Genomic DNA, 20,173 nt, shown 5'->3' on the forward strand with positions numbered 1-20,173 from the left:
CAGGCATCTGTGAATGGGGTGGTGGGATCAGGGACCCCCTGAGGATGAGACTTTTAAGTCGAGACCCAAAGGATGGGCAGGCATCAGCCAAGTGAAATGAGGTCAAGGGCAAAAGTTCCATGCACACATGTCCAGGGGTGTCAGGCCCCCCTGCCAAGGCCCATCAGGGCTCAGAAACCTTGAAAGAGAGTATCTTAGTCATCTAGTGCTGCTATAACAGAAACACGACAAGCGCATGGCTTTAGCAAACAGAAATTTACTCTCTCACAGTCTAGGAGGCTAGAAGTCCAAATTCAGGGCCCCAGCTCCGGGGGAAGGCTTTCTTTCTATGTCAGCTCTGGTGGAAGGTCCTTGTCATCAATCTTCCCCTGGTCTAGGAGCTTCTCTGTGCATCCAAAGGACATGATCTGCTCCCATCATGTTTTCTTAGTGGTGTGAGGTCCCCCACCTCTCTGCTTGTTTCTCTCTTTTATATCTCAAAATACAACCTAATCTTGTAGATTGAGTCCTCCCTCATTAACAGAACTGCCCTTAATCCTGCCTAATTAACATCATAGAGGTAGGATTTACAACACATAAGAAAATCACATCAGATCACAAAATGGCGGACAACCACACAATACTGGGAACCATGGCCCAGCCAAGATGACACACATTTTTAGGGGACACAATTCGATCCATGACAGAGACCTTGGGAGCAGAAGGCGAGAAGTGTGAGGGAGGTGAGAAGGTGGAGCAACCATCCAGGCTCCAGCCCGAGGAAGTAGAAGCAGGAGGAGGAGGATGCTGAGGTGTGCACTTGGTCTGCCCTTCTTGTTCCTCACAATGTGGTGTAGAAATACATGGCTATCAGCATTACAGGGAGCTGGACAAGAAGGCAGTCAGCTGAGGGACACCCCAGCCCCATGCCCACATCCCACCTGACCCATAGGCTCCCCGCCTCTCACCGTCCACATCAGGATGGCAAACCCGAACCATGAGATGCCCCACGTGTAGCTGTTGATGGCGTGGCCAATGTGCTCAAAGCAGCCCTGCATATGGGGGCAAATGAGGGTCTGAGAAGATGTCCAGGGAGGCTGGCAGCTGTGGGCAAGAGTCGCCGTGCCCCGTTGGGAAAGCCACTTCCTTCTCCAAGCCCTGATTCCCCTTGCTGTGCAGTTAGGATGGTGGAAATATCTACCTCTCGGGGTGGTTTCGGGGAGCCAGAGTGGTGACATTGCATTCAGGCCCTGCACAAGTAGGCGCCATGCTGATGATGGCCATGGCTATGATGGTCCAAGGACAGTTATTTTTAGAGCTGGTTTCATGCTCTCCACAAGTTCTAAGGGCTTGAAATATACCTGTAGGATCAGCCCAGTTCTGATACCTCTTTATTCAGAGATGAGATTGAATGAGGCCAGAGTCACCCTCATGCAGACTTCTGCCCCGGCTCAGGGACAGCTGAGAACAGAGGTTCAGGATGCATGCCCTGGAGTCCAAACTGGGGACCAGCTCTGCTATTTGTTGGCTGTGGGTCCTAGATATGACTCTGAGCCTCTAAGCCTCAGTCTTCCCATCTTTGAGGTGGCCATCTTGATAGCACTGCATTCTGAGGGCAGCTGCAGGGATTCCAGGGGATGATGTGTGAAAGCCTTGGCAGAGTCAGGCTCAAGAGATGGCTGTGCTGTCTTATCGTGCTTACAGTTCTCACACAGGCTGCCCTTTCCATGGAGTCCTGGTGGTGCAGTGGTTAAGAGCTACAGTGAGCTATTGTTGTTAACCAAAAGGTCAGCAGTTCAAATCCACCAGCCACTCCTTGGAAACACTATGAGGTAGTTCTACTCTGTCCTATAGGGTCGCTATGAGTGGGAATCGACTCAACAGCAATGGGTTTGGTTTTTTGGCTTGGCCCTCTCCATGATGCCTGATCTAAGACGTGAGGCTGAAGGGCCCCCAAGCAGCCAAAAGCAGCAGAAGGACCACTGGGGTCGGTTCTCCTTTTAGTCTAACCTCCTGGTTTCTCTCCCTGGCTCTACGCTGGCTTTGCTGTGCTTAAAGCCCCTGCTGGAGGACTGACTGCCTCAAATGGAATCCCGGCCACATCCCCCACTAAGGTGACCTCTCAGTTCCATTAACTATAAATTGGGTGTAATACTGGAGCCCTGGCGGCACAGTGGCTAAGCATTGGGCTGCTAACAAAAAAGTTGGCAGCTTGAATCCACCGATCGCTCCTTGGAAACCCTATGGGGCTGTTCTACTCTGTCCTATAGGGTTGCTATGAGTCGGAATCAACTCCACGGCAAGGGGTTTTATTATAATCTTTGGAGTCCCCGGGTGTTGCGTGCTTGGCTGCTAACTGAAAGGTTGGATATTGGAGTCCACCCAGGAACACCTCAGAAGAAAGGCCCAGGGATCTACTTCTAAAAAATCAGCCACCGAAAACCCTCTGGAGCCCAGTTCTACTCTGACACACCTGGGGTCACCAAGACTCAGAACGAACTGGACAGGCACTGGTTTATAATCGTTACCCTGTAAGGTCGTGATGAGGATCGAATACGATAAAAACGTAAAACTTTTAGAAGACGGCCTGGTACAATAGACGTTAGTCATTACTGGCTTTGTGTTGCTCTTGTTGTTGCTCCTATTCTCTGTCTTGGCCCCGACAACCTCGGAAAAGCTGAAGATGCCAGTTCTGGATGGAACAGCCCCTGCATGTACCCTGCTGACTTGCTTGTGGCCTCAGGCAAGCCCCCTCCCCTAAGGCGGTGGTGCTTACAGAATGGCCAGCAGGGTCGGCATCATCTGAGGACTTGTTAAAAAAAAAAATATTCATTGCCATCTAGTTGATTCCGACTCATAGCGACCCTGTAGGACAGAGTAGAACTACCCTACAGGGTTTCCAAGGAGCAGCTGGTGGATTCGAACTACTGACCTTTTGGTTAGCAGCCGAACTCTTTAGCCACTGTGCCACCAGGGACAGTTAGAAATGCAAATTCTTGGGCCCCACCCCAAACGCACCAAACCATTGCTGTCCAGTTGATTATGACTCACAGCAACCCTATAGGACAGAGCAGACCTGCCCCATAGGGTTTCCAAGGAGCGGTTGGTGGATTCGAACTGTCGACCTTTTGGTTTGCAGCTGTAGCTCTCAACCACTGAAATCGGAGGTGCTTTCACAAGTCCTCCAGGTGACTGTGATGCACAGCAACGTCTGAGAACCACCTGTCTACAAGATGTCAGTCACCTTACCTGTGGACTAGCAGCTCAGGACCTCCTACCTGGGCTGGTAGGGAGAATCAGGAGAGCAAGGTGGAAGGGTCTGGTGTGGGCTGGCATCAGAGCCGACATGTGGGGAAACAGGAGAGGGGGAGACTGTATCACCTTAGAAAGAAACAGAAGGAGTGGGGGACAGAGAAGGGACAGGCCAAGTGAGGGAGGGTGAAAGAGAGGGAAACAGATGGGGAAGGGACAGGAATGAGAGAGAAGGAAGGGGGAGGGAGAAAATCAGACTGAATGGGGAGCAGAGTGATGGGAGGGGGAGAAGACAGAAGGAGATAGATAGAGGGAGGAAGTGGAAAGAAAAAGAAAGGTCAAGAAAGAGAGAGACAAAGAGGGAGAGAGACTCAGAGACAAAGGGGAGACAAGGACTCAGAAAGAGACAGACAGAAGAAGGGAAGGCCAGGTGGAGAGAGCTGGGAGAGCCACAGAGAAGGGAGAGGGAGAGAAAGCCAGAGAGGGGAGGAACGGAGGGAGGGAGATGGGCAGACAGTGGGAGGGAGAGAGACAGGAAAGCCAGAGAGGAAGCAAGAGAGAGCAAGGACCAGAGAGGGACAGGCAGGCGGACAGGAGGCCAGGAGGGGCGGGAGACAGCACACCTTGGTGAACAGGTAGTCCACGTGGCCCACGCGGCAGCCTTCCTCACTAAGGGGGATGAAGTTGCCATTCCGGCGGCAGCACAGTGGGGGCCAGGGGAACACCACCTCCGGAGTGGCCTTCCGGAAGGTGGATGTGAAGTTCACCCAGTCCATGGGCCCAGAGTTACCGCAGCACTCTTGCTGGAGAGAGAGATGCGGGTCAGGCGGGCTTGGGCTCAGAAAGGGCAGCTGCTCACCTGAGGCCACACAGTGAGGACAGACAAACTGGACCTGTGCCACAGCTCCCGCATGCCCTGGGCCTCAAAGTGGGGGGTCTGTGTGTAAGGCTGATGGAGGGATTTAGATGCCGCCCGTTCTTGTGTTTCACTTAAAAAAAAAAAAATGTTGATAAAAACTGCAGTAAACGACATGAAGAGGCAGATGCCTGACTTTTCCTGGCCCCTGTGGGTGTTTGAATTTGGCCCCTGAATGACGAAAATGGGCTCAGGCATCCTCCAAACATGAGTTCAAATCCTGGACAGCTGTGTCAGTTGGACCAAAAAGGACCTCAATTTCCCCTTCTTGACTTTAATGAAGAATATGGCTTCTGGGACTTGGTGGCCTAGGTTTGAATCCTTCTGGCTCTGTGCTGTCGGGCAACTCACTTCCTTCTCCTGGCCCTGGCTTCCTCATCTGTAAAAAGCTGCTTATGACACCTCCCTCACGTGGTGGTTGTGAGGACTAAGTAAGCTTTCAATGTGCTTGGAACAGTGCTAAATAAATGTTAAAACCCAGTGCCGTCGAGTTGATTCCAACTCATAGCGGCCCTGCAGGACAGAGTAGAACTGCCTCATAGAGTTTCCAAGGAGCACCTGGTGGATTCAAACTGCCAAACTTTTGGTTAGCAGCCGTAGCACTTAACCACTACACCACCTGGGTTTCCAAATAAAATTAGTACTTGATAAACTGTCTGCTATCACTATTATTGTTACTATTATTATTATGATTGAGGCAGTAAAGTGTAATATTGTGGTGTTGGCAAAGAATATTGAATGTACCATGGACTGCCAAAGGAACGAACAAATCTGTCTTGGAAGAAGTACAGCCAGAATGCTCCTTAGAAGCAAGGATGGCGAGACTGCGTCTCATATACTTTAGACGTGTTGTCAGAGGGCTCAGTCCCTGGAGAAGGACATCACGCCTAGTAAAGCAGAGGGTCAGTGAAAAAGAGGAAGACCCTCAATGAGACGGATTGACGCAGTGGCTGCAACAAGGGACTCAAGCATAACAGCGATTGTGAGGATGGTGCAGGACCGGGCAGTGTTATGTTCTGTTGTGCACAGGATTGCTTTGAGTCGGAACCGACTCAACGGCACCTAACAACAACAACAACATAGTGTAATGCCAGGTTCGAATCCCAACTCTGCCACTCGTGTGACCCTGGGCAAGTGACTTCCCTTTCTGAGCCTGTTTCTCATCTGGAAGATGGTGACAAACAGACCCCCTTTCTCACAGAGATCACTGAGTGGACACCTGTGAAGCCCGCACTTATCTACCTCTGTGGACTGAGCCCCAGGCCCTCCCTGTGTGCCCTCCCTATCGTTGTCACCTGCCCTGCGTGGAGTCAGCCCAACTCAGGGCGGCCCCACGCACAACACAACTACACACTGCCTGGTGCTGCCACACCCTTGCGATCTGCTGTGGATCAGACCGTTGTGGCCCGCCGGCTTCTCACTGGCTGGTTTTTAGAAGAAGATAGCCAAACCTTTCTTCCTATCTGCCTTAACCTGGAGCTCTGCCGAAACCTGTTCCACATGACGGCAACACGCAAGCCTCCACTGACAGATGGGTAGTGGCTTCGTATGAGGTGCACTAGCTGGGAATCGAACCTGGGGCTCCCACGTGGAAGGTGAGAAAGCTGCCATTGGACACCCACTGCCCACGCTGGCCCACCTCAATCATGATGCGGTCCCAGAGGCGGGTCAGCTCCTGGCCCTGGTCCGTGTCTGCACCGTAGAAGGTCAGCATCTGCTTGGTAATCAGGGAGGGGGTGGACACCATCTGCGGAGGGCCGGGAGGAATAGGGTCCAGCAGGACTGGGTGGAAGGGAGGTGGTCCCCATCCCCGGGAGCCTCATCACACCCCGCCCCGCCTCTGCCCGGTTTGTGGCTCACGAAGTCTCGATGGGTGTAGGACGTGATGCAGGAAGCGCACTCAAAGACGTAGACGGTCAGCATGAGCACCAGGTACTGGGGGACAGGGGGGCGTCAGTCAGGGAGAAGCCATGAAGTCACAGCCCCCCCGAAGCATGGATCGGCGGGTAGAAAGGTGGTTTTCTGGACAGTGTAGGGCAATGTGAATGATAGCATCTACACAGTGGGTACACAGGTGTTTGCTGTACAATCGTTTCAACTTTTCTGTATGCTTGAGCTTTCTCTATACTAAAAAAAATCCATTGCCGTTGAGTCAATTCCGACTCATAGCGACCCTATAGGACAGAGTGCAACTGCCCCACAGGGATTCCAGGGAGAGGCTGGTGGATCCCAAATGCCGACCTTTTGGTTAACCGTTGTAGCTCCTAACCACCGCACCACCAGGGCTCCTTTTTATACTAAAATGTTGCGTAAAATGAAATCAACAACAAAGTACTTTAAATATATAAAATAATCTCCAAAGTTAACTATTGACTTGGAATCAGTAGAATAAATGTCTACTGTAAAAAAAAAAAGAAAAAAATATTCTCCAGACGATTCGATTAGAGCAGAAACTAGGTAATGGAAGATATCAAAAAACTAGGGTGAAATTTTGCAGGGTGTGCCAAAGTCATGGTGGTTGTGCTAAAAAAAAAAAGCTCTATAGTCGGTGCTTAGTGAAAATTATTTTCCTGTTTTCACCCCTCACCCAAATCCTTAGCTGTCCTCACCCTCGCCCTCGCCCTCACCCTTAAAGCGACAGGGTTGGGAGGAGGGGGATTTGGGTGTGGAAGTGCCAACCCCACACTGGGAGAGAGGATGATACTGTGTAACAAGCCTGACTGCCTTAAAACAATGTCCTTATCACCCAGAGAAATGTATACCCAAGTATTGACAGGTGAAAGGACTCGGTATCTGGGATCTGCTTCAAAATACCCTGGGTAGGGGTGGAGTGGGGGGATATGGGCAAGCAGAGGGCAAAGTGGAGGAGGCCATGTCAACCTCGTCCACCGTGGATATTGTTGGAACCAGGTCTTGGGCTCACAGGGTTCACCATGCTGTCACTCCAGTCTGCTTGAAATTTCCCATGGCAAAAGCTTTTAAAAAATCCAATGTCTGAGGTAATGGCAAACTGACAGGGGAGACAGATACGGACTCAGACTTTTTTTTTTTTAAGTAGTTGGGTGAACTTTTAGCATTTTGGTTAAATTGTTATGCCAGAGGATAAAATAAGGGATTTGTTTTAAAGAAAGAACAAACCCCCCACCCCAGGCTCCATCTCACCCAGGGCAAAGCCAAAGTCTTCCCCAAGGCCCACCTGATCAGCCCACCCACCCCTTCCCCAGCCCCTCCCTTCTCTCCCCCACCTCCCTGCCCTCCTCTCCTCTTACCCTCCCGCCCCTCAGCTCTTGCCACACTGCCTCCTGAGCCCCTCTGACCTCAGAGCCTTTGCCCCTGTTCTCTGCCTGGAGCAATCTTCCCCAGATACGGCCTTGACTAACTCCTGCACCTCCTTCAGGTCTTTGCTCTCCGGCTGTTAGGCTTTCCCTTCCCCTTCGCCAGCCAGCTCGGGATCTCCCTTCCCTGTTCATTGGCTCCCCCACAGGCCACTGGTGCCCAGGGCCAGAACTTTGATCTGTAGTGCTCAGCACAAGGTTAGCACATGGTTCTTACTCAGCAGGCGTTTGTTGACTCAATAAGTAGCTAGTCCTGGGAGTCTAGAAGACTCTCAGCTGTAGAGGAAGGACAGTGTCAGACAGGCTGGGACCGAAGTTCCTGCCCTCCCAACCACCTGGACTGTTGACCTCATTGGGTCGCAGTTTCCTCATCTGGTAAGTGGGTAGAAAAGCACTCACCTCAGAGGACTGAGGGAGCTGGTGTCTCTAAATCACTCAGCCTGGTATGGGACACAGGAGAGCTTTGGGGGGGGGGGGCTGTCGTCATGCTACTATCATCGTTGTTGGCAGAGGTTAAGAGCACAGGCTCAGGACCTGAATTGCTCAGGTTCAAAGGCTGGCTGCGCCACTTGTTGGCTGTGTGACCCTGGATAAGTGACTTCCTGGAGCCTCAGTTTCAATCTCTGCCAAATGGGCTCACGATTAATAGTAATAGTAACACTTACGTCATGGCAGACTGTGAGGAATAAGTGAGCTGACCCCGGAAAGCATTTAGAAAAGCAGGTAGTGAGCGCTCAGTAATTGGTTAGACTGAAACCCGCTGCCGTCGAGTCGACACGGATTTACAGCGACCCTGTAGCTGAGCTGCTGTTACCATTGTCGTTGTTACTGGGAGAATTCACGAGCACAGACTCTGGAGACGGATCTCGGCTGAAGTTCATACCCTAGCCACCCTGCCCAAAGGAAGAGCTGTTCTCCCGTGCACCCTCCCTCCTTCCCTGGGCCCCCGTTTTCTTCTTTGTAAAATAAGGGTGGCAGCAGAGCCTGGGTTATAGGGCTATGGGAAAATGAAAGGAAGGGATGCCTGTTAGGCCCCAAGTGAGGTGCCTCACTGAACACACACTGGTGCTGCAGTGGTTGTTGTTATAACCCTGTGACGATAGTTGTTGTGCCAACCCATCCCCACCCCGCTTTTGGGGTCTCACCGTGAGGATCATGGACCGGCGGCGGCACAGTGCGGCGCCCACACCAAAGCTGGCCACCACGAAGAAGGAGAAGCCGCAGAAGATGGCAATCCAGGCGCCCGCGAAGACGTCGTCCTTACCCGAGACGCCCATGAGTGGGTACACATGATACTGGTCCGCTGTCACCCACACTGTCTCGGCGAACAGGGCCAGGCCTGACAGCTGGATGGGGCAGCCCATTAGAAAGGCCTTCTAGGGCCAGGGGCGCCGACCCTGTGAGTTGCTGTGTGGAATTCCCTTCCTCACTCTGAGCTAAGAACAGGGGCAGAGACATTGCCCTCCCACGTTGCTGGAAGCTGGAAGGAGATGCCACGGCAAAACCTGGAGCACATGCCTGCACAGAGATGCTGGGTCAGCCCGCCTGCCCTGAATCGTGTTGTTATTCCCTGAAGAGGGGAAATTTATAAATTACAAACACATTGACCCTTTGGCTCAGCAATTCTACATGCAAGAAATCAATCCTATAGATACACCCGCTCACCTAGGAAAATCACAAACCTATAAGGTTCTTCCCTGCAGCACTGTGGCTAATGGGACCAGGACAGCAAGCAATGGGTACTGTGCAGTCGTGAAAAAGGGCAAGGAGGCTAAGGACTGACGAGGATTGGTGAGCCACAGGCTATACCAAAAAAAAACCCAAACCCACTGCTGTCGAGTCGATTCCGACTCATAGCGACCCTATAAGGACAGAGTAGAACTGCCCTCATAGGGTTTCCAAGGAGTGGCTGGTGGATTCCAGTTGCCAACCTTTTGGTTAACAACCGAGCTCTTAACCACTGTGCCACCGGGGGCTCCACAGGCTATACTACCAGGAGAAAAAGGCACATGTGGAAAGGGATGTGAAATGAGCTACATTCTGGAGGAAATGGGCATAATTGCTTCTATTTGCTTACCGCAATATTGGAGAAATTAAACATCCAGTTACCTACAGGGGTGAGGGATGGGGAGCAAGGAGGCAGGGGGCTGTCTCAGTGGACACCTTTTGGCAACAATAAAACAAAATGCTTGCAGACCACTTATTGTGAGCCAGGCATGGGTCCAAGTAAGTGCTTGCAGTGTGATAATCGTTGCTGTTATAACCTGCAGAGTTACTATTGGCAGCGGGGCCAGTGAGAATAGTAACCAGGTGCCAAACGCTGTTCTACACTCATTAATCCAGTAATTCATTTCATCCTCACAGCATTTCTATCTTATCTGCATCTTATGGATGAGGAAACAGGCCCAGGGAGGTTACATGGTTGGCTCCAGGTCTCACAACTAGAAAGTGGCAGAGCCAGGATTTGAACCCAGGCACACACATTGAAAAAAAAAAAAACCCACATGAACTAAAATAGATTGTGATTATCCGTTACTCTGGGCCTCCCATGTGCTAAGCAGTGACTTTACGTCCATAATGACGTTGGTGATGATAGCTAGCATTTGTTGTGCACTTTTTTCAGCGCTGAGGTTGTATGTGGATCAGTGCATTTAAGCTACACAAACAACAACCCACACAATGAGGACACAGTCGGGGAAGAAGGACACAGAGAAGTCAAGTCACTTGCTGAAGGCCAGACACAGGGACAGGTGGAGCTGGGGTTTGAATCCAGGCTGCTTTGACTGACAGTCTGCCGCGTCAGCTTGCCGGGGGGTCCTGAGCCCTCAGCCCCCACTGCAGGCTCCAGATTCCCCCTTTCCTGCCACACACCCACTTAAGTACCCCAATACTGGGGGGTGTCTCACCAGAATAATGATGTTGCCCACGACCAGCAGCCCCACCACAACCGGAGATCCTTTCTTCACCTCTGCCGCCGCAGAAGCCATGGTCCTGCCTGGGACAAGTGAGCAGGGGTGAGGCTGGGCAGAGGCCAGGAGGGGAGGGAGGACCCAGCCAACCCACCTCCCTCACCTCACACCCTAGCTGCCAAGGGTGGCCCACGACTCTCTGCTGGACCCAGTCTGGTACTGAATGTGCCCAGCCTCCCACAACCCTGGTGGTGAGCACTGAGCGGAGACCCATTGTACAGAAGAGGAAACCAGGGCACAAGCAGGGCAGTCACTGGCTGGAATGCAAAGGTGCCCTCCCTGAGCCCCAGGTCCTCCCTCACCAGCCCTCCACACCCCTGCTGCATCCAGCCCTTTGGACCTCCTCCTCACCTTCTCTGCCTGAAGCCCCTCTGGCCACAGTGGCTAGCTATATATGCCCAGGCCCTTCCTCGGGCCAGTCTACCAGGAATGGGGAAGGAGGAGAAGGTATCCAGATGAGGGGGCAAAAGGCCAGGCAGGCAGACCAGGGTAGGGGTGTGGCTTTTATGAGCTCCCCTCCAAAGTGATTTATGAGCCTGAAATTCCAGATTGTGCTCCGGTCTGGCCACTTGGGCAGGGTGATGAGTGTGTTCCCTGCCCATGGCCCTTGTTCCCAGGCTTCGGTGGTGATGGTGGAGGGGGAACTGGTGAGTGCCCTGCTGGAGCCTCCCACTGCCTCTCTCCCTAGGACACAAGGCCTTCCAAGGAGCAAGGAAGAGAGCAAGAGAGATACAAGTTGGACCCGTGTGTGAATTCCATCTTTGTCTCCTCTGGCTGTGTGACCTTGGGTGGGTGGCGCCACCTCTCTGAGGCCAGGAGTCCAGGGAGACGGCAAAGCAGGGAGGCGAGGGTAGGGCCGGGTCAGAACTGTGGGGGGTGGGTGCGCAGGGGGGTTTCAACGGGGACTCTGAAGCAAAGAAGGTGGAGAATTGCACCTAAGATGTGTGCCTGAGAGGAGTTAAAGGCAACACGCGTACAACGTGGGGACTGGGGTGTGCCAGAAAAAGGGAGGGGGGTACTGGATGGGCCTGGTGGGAGAAACAGCACTCCTTCCACCCACAAACGCACGCACAAGTACGCGGACAAGGCAGAGGCACAGTGAGGAGCCATGGGTGGAAACGTCTTCAGGCTGCAGTCAGAGAAGAGATGTAGGTTCAAATCCCAGCTCTGCCTCTTCTGTGCCGTGACTTGACATGTGTCTTCGCCCATCATCGGAATGGGCATCACAGACCGCCTTCCCGGGCAGCGGAGGGAACTGAGTGAGGGGGTGTCTGCAAAGCCCCCGGCGTGGGCGGTGGCCTCGCCTCCGCAGCTGCGCCCCGAGAGCCCTAAGTCCCCTCCAGTGGCTCCTGGTGGCGCGGGCTGATTCCGCAGGCGGAAAAGGTGGCTAGGGGCCCCCAGTCCCTCCCCAGAACGTCTCAATTCCCAGGGCCAGGGCGTTTATTGCGTTTTCTGTCCGAGCTCTGACTCCCCCAGCGTATGTGAGACGGACAAGCAGAGGCACTTCAGATGCCAGTGGGGCCGTGATGAGACAAAAAGGATGTTTTCCCGTCAAAACGGTCGATTTGGCTTCTAGTCAGTGCATTTTAGATTTAAAATAGTTTTTCTCTGTTGATTCACATTTATGTTGACCGAGAAGACTCCACATTTTATAAGTCCCAGCTGAAATAACTTGCAAAACGTGAGGATCAAGCTAATAATATGAAATATTTTTGTCAAATAGCTGGTAACTGTCCTTGTTGTTAGCTGCCATCCAGTCGGCCCCTGACTCGTGGCGGCCCCATGCACAACAGGGTTGGATCATTGGGGTCCATAGGGTTTACACTGGCTGATTTTTTGCAAATAGATTGCCAGACCTTTCTTTCTAGTATTAGTCTAGAAGCGCCTCTGAAACCTGTCGAGCATGCATGGGGGCAACAGGCAAGCCTCCACTGACAGACAGACAGACAGACGGTGCCTGCGCCTCAGGAGCTCTCGGTGGGAATCCAATCTGGTTCTCCCGCACGAAGGCGAAAGCTCTAGCACTGAACCACCACTGCCCCCAACTGTTGGTAGTTGGAAGTTACACAAAATGACCAGTAAAAGCAAAAATTGTCATCAGTGGGGTATTAATATGCCACCAGTCATAAAAGGGATCCGTTTTCTTCTGAAACGTGATGCCAGTACACTTTGATGTCTAACGTCAGTTTCCACTATTCTTACTGTTACATAAGTCCGTCTTCAAAACAGTCAGTGTTGAAATGTTATTTACTTCCTTAAAAAAGTGCAATGCTAACATATCCTAAAGATAAACATACGCCTACTTGAGAACCCAGCCCTTCCTCCTTGGGAATTCCTTCTGCCTCTCTTCACCAAACGCTATGAATGTAATTCACAGAAGCCCCAAAAGGGAAACCACCAGCAGTAGAAGGGATAAACAGGCATACTAGTCACCAGTAAAAGGGAACAGCCTCCTGTTACACACAACTACAGGAATGAATCTCGGGAGTATTACGCTGGGTGAAAAAAACCCACATTAAAAAAAAAACTATCATCATAGCACAATTCTAGGTAAATGTGTAGAACAGGCAAAGCCAACCTAGGGTGGAAAAAAAAGTCAGGGTAGTATTTACTCCAGGGAAGAACGTGACTGGGAGGAGAATGAAGGGGACTTTTCTTTCTTGGGAGCTCTGGTGGCACAGTGGTTAAGGTCAGCGGTTTGATTCCACCAGCTGCTCCTTGGAAACCCTATGGGGCAGTTATGAGGTCGCTGTGAGTCGCAATCCACTTGATGACAGGGGATTTGGTTTTTTTGGTTTCTTTCTTGGTCTGGACGCTGGTTACATGGGGATGTTCAGATCGTGAAAATTCCTCAAGTTGTACACTCATGATATGTTCGTTTTCTGTATACATTTGTTTTTTTAATTACGGTGACTTCACAGAGGGTAGATCCTTTCACAGAAGTGTCCTCAATGTGTTAAAACAGTGTTTTCCAAAGAGGGCACCTGAAATGATTTCAGGCTGTACACATGGACATGGCATGAAATGATACAAGATTCACATAACGAGAGAGTTACCCAGCCCTCAGCCCGTCCTTCTGATGCCATCTCAGATAAATACACCTCTAACCCGACTAGAATTTGACAACACATCTTCATTGTTTTTATGTTTAAAACAAGACGCCCTGTTTTCCACGTCAGTGGTGATATGAAAGTTTCTGTAAAAAAAATTTATTACAAAATATTCCAAGTATACAAAAAAATGTAGAAAATAATGTAACAAAAACCCATATACTCACAACCCAACTTCGTCAAATCTGAATATTTTCCTACATTCACTGCAGATTTTTTTTTTAAGAAGCAACACATCGTGGATTCCTTTGAAGCCACCTGATCCCACTCTAGAGATAAGCTCACTCCTGAGTTTGGAATTCCTCATCTTCAGCATTCCTGGCCCATCTTCACTTCTGGATCTTAGGTGTCATGGTTTGAGTTAATCCCACGTAGTTTATAGGGAGCAGCGGGGTTCCTCCACCTGCCGTGTGGGAGATCTGGTCTGATTCCTGACCAGTGCACCTCATGTGCAGCCCCCACCCATCTGTCACCGGAGGCCTGGGTGTCGCTATGATGCTGAACAGCTTCGGCGGCGCTTCCTGACAAAGATGGACTAGGAAGAAAGGCCTGGAGATTGACTTCAGAAAATCAGTGATTTATTTCATGAAAACCCTACAGATCAAACAGTCTAGTCCTCAGATAGCCGATAGTGGGGAGGGAGCAGGACTGGGCAGCGTTTCATTCTGTTGTGAATGGGGTCGCCATGAGTCAGGGTGACTTAATGGCAGCTAACAACAACACTCAGGTTATGCCTCATTACTCCTGACAAGACCCTTCTTGTTGTAAATTTATTCCATTATATTCCCATGGAAACCCTGGTGGCGCAGTGGTTAAGTGCTACGGCTGCTAACCAAGAGGTCGGTAGTTTGAATCCACCAGCCGCTCTTTGGAAACTCTATGGGGCAGTTCTACTCTGTCCTATAGGGTCACTACGAGTCGGAATCCACTCAATGGCAGTGGTTTTAGTTTTTTTGATTTTATATTCCCATGCCCCATTCTTTTTCAGTGCCCCCTACTGGCAAACATTATAATATGTTCATGTATAGTTTTTTTTTGTTTGTTTTTTTTTGCTGCGCTGTGTTCTTGTACGAGCCCTGGTGGTGTGGTGGTTAAGAGCTCAGCTGCTAGCCAAGAGGTTGGCAGTTTGAATCCACCCTGGAAACCCTATGAGGCAGTTCTACTCTGTTCTGTGGAGTTGCTATGAATCAGAACTGACTCACCGGCACTTAACGGCAACAATTCAATCCATAACAGAACTCTTACAACTCAACAACAAAAAGACAAACAACCCAATTAAAAATGGGCAAAAGACTCGAATGAACATTTCATCAAAGAGGATATACAAAAGGCCAATAAGCACAAGAAAAGATGCTCGACGTCATTAGTCGTTGTTAGGTGCCATCGTGTCAGTTACAACTCATAGCGACCCTATCTATGTACAACACAATGAGACACTGCGCCATCCTCACAATCGTTGTTATGCTCGAGCCCATTGTTGCAGCCACTGTGTCAAGCCGTCTCATTGAGGGTCTTCCTCTTTTTCACTGACCGTCTACTTTACCAAGCATGATGTCCTTCTCCAGGGACTGGTCTCTGCTGATAACATGTCCAAAATACGTGAGCCGTAGCCTCACCATCCTTGCTTCTAAGGAGCACTCTGGTTGTACTTCTTCCAAGGTGGATTTGTTCATTGTTCTGGCATTTCATTGTATATACAACATTCTTTGCCAATACCATAATTTAAAGGCATCAATTCTTATTCATTGTCCAGCTTTCACATGCATATGAGGCGAGTGGTTAAGAGCTATAACTGCAAACCAAAAGATCAGCAGTTCAAATTCCCCAGCTGTTCCTTGGAAACCCTATGGGGCAGTTTACCCTGTTCTATAGGGTCGCTATGAGTCAGAATCGACTCAACAGCAATGGGTTTGGAAGTTCTTTTTTTTTTTTGCGGGGGGCTGGGGGGAGGTTAGGCGCACCTTAGTCCTTAAAGTGATATCTTTGCTTTTTAACACTTTAAAGAGGCCTTTTGCAGCAGATTTGCCCAGTGCAATGCATCATTTGATTTCTTGACTGCTGCTTCCATGGGTGCTGATTGTGGATCCAAGTAAAATGAAATCCTGGACAACTTCAGTCTTTTCTCCGTTTACCATGATGTTGCTCACTGGTCCAGTTGTGAGGATTTTTGTTTTCTTTATGTTGAGGTGTAATCCTTACTGAAGGCTGTGGGCTTTGATCTTCATTAGCAAGTGCTTCAAGTCCCCTTCACTTTGAGCAAGCAAGGCTGTGTCCTCTGCATAACGCAGGTTGTGAATGAGTCTTCCTCCAACCCTGATGCCCCGTTCTTCATACAGCCCAGCTTCTGGGATTATTGCTCAACATACAGATGGAATAAGTATGGTGAAAGGATACAACCCTGACGTACATATATGATCCAGCAATTCCGATCCTAGGTATATGTCCAAAAGGATTGAAAGCAGGAATGCAAATAAAGCAGGCAGTTATGAAAGGGTTATTAATGGTTACTAACCATCCCATAATAGTTGTTTTTCAGAAAAGTCTACTCTTGCTACATTTTGTTACAACTTTTACAGCACTTCACCATGATTTGCTGAATCCTCACGTTTCTTGTCTTCTCCTGGCGGGAGTCCGAGGCACAGGGACACTGACTCTGAATGTACCCACTATATGACCTTCCTGGGATGGCAATTGGGTTTTGGGGATGGCAAGCTGTCACTGTTTTTTCAGGGCTGTGCACAATATTTTTAGAGCAGTGTGCAAAAACCCATTCACTAAAGTTATGCCGACTGTGTGCATCACAAGACTGAAGGTCCTGCCCTCACTGTTCGTGCATATGTACGTCGCTCCCTATAAAAGGAGCAGATCTGCCCTGGTTCAGGGAGCTGGCAGCCTTAGGTCACGAGACCCTGCCTGTCTCCCAGTTTGCAAACTGTGAGTAAACCTTTCTGTTCTTCCAGCCCTGTGTCTGGCTGACTTCAATCCGCTGGTCTGCTGGACAAGAACCTATTAGTTGACAGCTTCACAAACAGATAGTTGTACACCAATGTTTGCTGAAGCCCGATTCACAATGGCCCAAAAGTGGAAATGGCTTAAATGTCCGTTACGAGATAAATGGATAAACCAAATATGGTACATATTATGGAATATTAAATTTTTTTTTTAAATATTACTCAGCCGCAAAAAGAAATCAAGTCCTGATACATGCTACAACATGGGTGAACATTGAAAAAATTATCCTGAGTGAAATTAGGCAGTCACAAAAAGACAGATATTGTATGATCCCACTTATATGAAATATCTATAATCGGCAAGTGTATAAAGACCAAAGTTCCTCAGGGATGTGCAGGCCAGGGGCACGTGGGAAGGAGGGGGGAAGGAGGCATCAATGCTTAGCGGACCCTGAGCTCCTGTTAGGAGCGATGATATAATTTGGGGACAGTAAGAGTAATGGCTGACCCCAATTAATATAATTAATGTTGCTGAACTGTGTATGTAAACATTGTTGAAATGTCAAATATTTTGTTATGTATATAGTTACCATAGTGAAAAAAAAAAAGACGCAAAAAATACATACCCATCTTGTCAAAAAATGTCAGTTCATCTTGTTGAGGGTCTTCCTCTCTTTCACTGACCCTCTACTGTATCAACCATGATGTCCTTCTCCAGGCGTTGGTCCCTCCTGATAGCAAGTATACCCTTCTGGGTATATTTTATATAAATTACATCGTTATGATACATGCCTTCATGCAGTTGGCATTTTTCACTTCAACATTATGCTTTTGGGATTTACTCATCACACATGACTCTACTTCATTAATTTTTACATGCTTTATAGTAGCACATTATATAAATACAGCACCATTTATCCAATTTTCTGTTGAGAGTATTTACAATGCTTATAATTATTTTTTATTTTGGGTTTTTTTTTTTTACTGTTGTTGCAAAATTGTTATGTTATAGCATTTACTGAAATTGCCCCTTTTTCTCGTGTATTTCTTAGTGCCCTTATTTACGTTGATCAAATTGTGCTGACTTCACCCATATTTGGTCTCACCTTTCCTATCACCAAAAGTAACAGGTGTCTACTATCTAGACAGCGATTCCTCCTCCCTCCTCCTCCCAACCCTAGTAACCATCAAAGAACGTTGCTTTCTGTGTGTATCTATTCTTGACTTTTCTGAGAGTGAGACCATGCAGTATTTGCGACTGGCTTATTTAGCTCAGCATAACGTCTTCCAGTTTCATCCATGTTTTGTGGTCTCCTCATTATTCTTTATAGTTGTGTAGTATTTCATCGTATGTGTGTACCACAATTTGTTTATCCATTAATCTGTAGATGGGCACTGAAGTTGTTTCCGTCTTTTTGCTATGGTGAATGATGTTCCAGTGAACATAGGTGTGTGTATGTCTATCCGTGTCACTGCTCTTATATCTATAGGATACATACTTAGGAGTGGGATTGCGGGATCCTAAGGAATTTCTATTTCTAGCTTTTTCAGGAAGCACCATACTGTTTTCTATAGTGGTTGAACCATTTTACAATCCCGCCAGTAACGTATAAGAGTTCAGTCCCCCTACAACCTCGCCAGCATTTGTTTTTGTTTTTTATCATTGCCGTTTCTGGAGGGGTGAGATGGATCTCACTGTAGCTTTGATGTGCATCTCTCTAATGGCTAATGATCATGAGCATCTTTTCATATATTTGCTGGCTGCCTGAATGTCTTCTTTGGTGAAGTGTCTGTTCACGTCCTTTGCCCATTTTTTAAAAATTGAATTGCCTTTTTTTTGTTGAGTTGTTGAAGTTTTCTATATTTATTTTAGAGATTAGTCCCTTATCCGATATGTCATTGCCAAAGATTTATTCCCCCAGTCTGTAGATTCTCTTTTTACTCTCTTGGTCTTTTGATGAGCATAAATATTTAATTTTTAGGAGGTCCCAGTTATCTAATTTATCTTCTGTCATTCATGCATTTTTAGTTTTGTTTGATAGACTACTTATGCCAAAAATTAGGTCCCCTAGTTTTGACCCTATGTTATCTTCCAGGAACTTTATAGTTTTAATTTTAATATTTAGGTCTTTGATCCATTTGAGTTAGTTTTTGTGCATAGTGTGAAGTATGGATTCTGATTCATTTTTCTGCACATGGACATCCAGTTTTGCCAGCCCCATTTGTTAAAGAGATTGTTTCTGCCCCATTGATGGACTTTGACCCTTTGTCGAAGGTCAGCTGCCCGTAGATGGATGGATTTACTTCTCAATTCTATTCCATTGGTCTGTGTGTCTGTCATTGAACCAGTACCAGGCTGTTTTGATTACTGTGGCTGTATAGTAAGTTTTGAGATCGGGTAGTGTGAAGCCTCCTACTTTGTTCTTCTTCAGAATTGCTTTAGTTATTCTGGGCCTCCTTCCTTTCCATATAAAGTTGGAGTTAAGTTTTTCCATTTCATTAAAGAATGTTATTGGGATTTGGACCTGGATTGCATTATATCCATACATCACTTTTGGTAGTATAGACATTTTCACAACATTAAGTCTTCCAGTCCATGAGCGTGGAATGTTTTTCCATTTATGCAGATCTCTTTGAGTTTCCTGCAGTAGTGTTTTATAGTTTTCCTGGCATAAGTCTTTTGAGTCCCTGGTTAGGTTTATACCTAGGTATTTTATCCTTTTGAGGGCTATTGTAAATGGTATTGTTTTCCTGATTTCCTTTTCAGAGTCCTCCTTGTTAGTGTAGAGGAACCCAACTAGTTTTTGTGTATTGATCTTATATCCTGCCACTTTGCCGAATCCTTCTGTTAGTTCCAGTAACTTTCTTGTGGAGTCTCTGGGATTTTCTACGTATACAATTATATCATCTGCGAACAAGGATAGTTTTACTTCTTCCTCTCCAATATGGATGCCCTTTATTTCCCTTTCTTGCCTTATTTCTCTAGCTAGAACTTCTAGTACAATACTGAGTAAGAATGGTCATAAAGGGAATCCTTGTCTCATTTCCATCCTCATGGGGAAGGCTCTCAATCTTTCTCCATTGAGAATAATGTTGGGTGTTGGTTTTGCATATATGCCCTTAATTATGTTGAGGAATTTTCATTCTATTCCTATTTTGCTGAGAGTTTTTTTCAGGAAAAGGTGTTGGATTTTATCAAATGCTTTTCTGCGTCAATTGAGATGATCATGTGATGCTTCTCCTTTATTTCTGTGGTAAATTACATTGACTGGTTTTCTAATGTTGAACGCTCTTTGCATCCCTGGTATGAATCTGACTTGATCATGATTGTATCACTTTTTTGATATGTGGTTGAATTCTATTGGCTAGAATTTTGTTGAGAATTTTTGTGTCTATATTCATGAGGGATTGTAGTTGTTAGGTGCTGTCAAGTCAGTTCCGACTCAGAGTGAAACCGTGCACAACAGAACGAAACGCTGCCCGGTCCTGCGCCATCCTGACAGTCGTTGTTATGCTTGAGCCCATTGTTGCAGCCACTGTGTCAATCCACCTAGTTGAAGGTCTTCCTCTTTTTCGATGACCCTCTATTTTACCAAGCATGATGTCCTTCTCCGGGGACTGATCCCTCCTGACAGCATGTCCAAAGTACGTGCGATGTAGT

General features: G+C 48.1%; 1 protein-coding gene across 1 annotated transcript; it reads right to left on the reverse strand.

Annotated features, from left to right (window-relative positions):
* Positions 1 to 784: 784 nt before the first annotated feature.
* On the reverse strand, positions 785 to 13,614 carry UPK1A (uroplakin 1A). The gene is made up of 6 exons (XM_023539856.2): positions 10,389 to 13,614; positions 8,628 to 8,828; positions 6,008 to 6,082; positions 5,787 to 5,894; positions 3,855 to 4,034; positions 785 to 1,031 (listed from the first exon to the last, which is right to left on the reverse strand). The coding sequence occupies exons 1-6, from the start codon at positions 10,467 to 10,469 to the stop codon at positions 882 to 884; spliced, it is 795 nt and encodes a 264-aa protein (XP_023395624.1). The 5' UTR covers positions 10,470 to 13,614; the 3' UTR covers positions 785 to 881.
* Positions 13,615 to 20,173: the final 6,559 nt, after the last annotated feature.

This window comes from Loxodonta africana, chromosome 11 (genome assembly GCF_030014295.1).
Source record: "Loxodonta africana isolate mLoxAfr1 chromosome 11, mLoxAfr1.hap2, whole genome shotgun sequence".
NCBI classification, from domain to species: domain Eukaryota; kingdom Metazoa; phylum Chordata; class Mammalia; order Proboscidea; family Elephantidae; genus Loxodonta; species Loxodonta africana.

What these genes read in the sequence shown, in the direction of transcription:
- UPK1A (XM_023539856.2), bottom strand. Translation starts at nt 10,469, where the DNA reads ATGGCTTCTGCGGCGGCAGAGGTGAAGAAAGGATCTCCGGTTGTGGTG. An exon ending in GCCGGTCCATGATCCTCACG is followed by an intron (nt 6,083 to 8,627) that starts GTGAGACCCCAA and finishes CCTGTCCCCCAG; the next exon opens with TACCTGGTGCTCATGCTGAC. An exon ending in CCTACACCCATCGAGACTTC is followed by an intron (nt 5,895 to 6,007) that starts GTGAGCCACAAA and finishes GGCCCTCCGCAG; the next exon opens with ATGGTGTCCACCCCCTCCCT.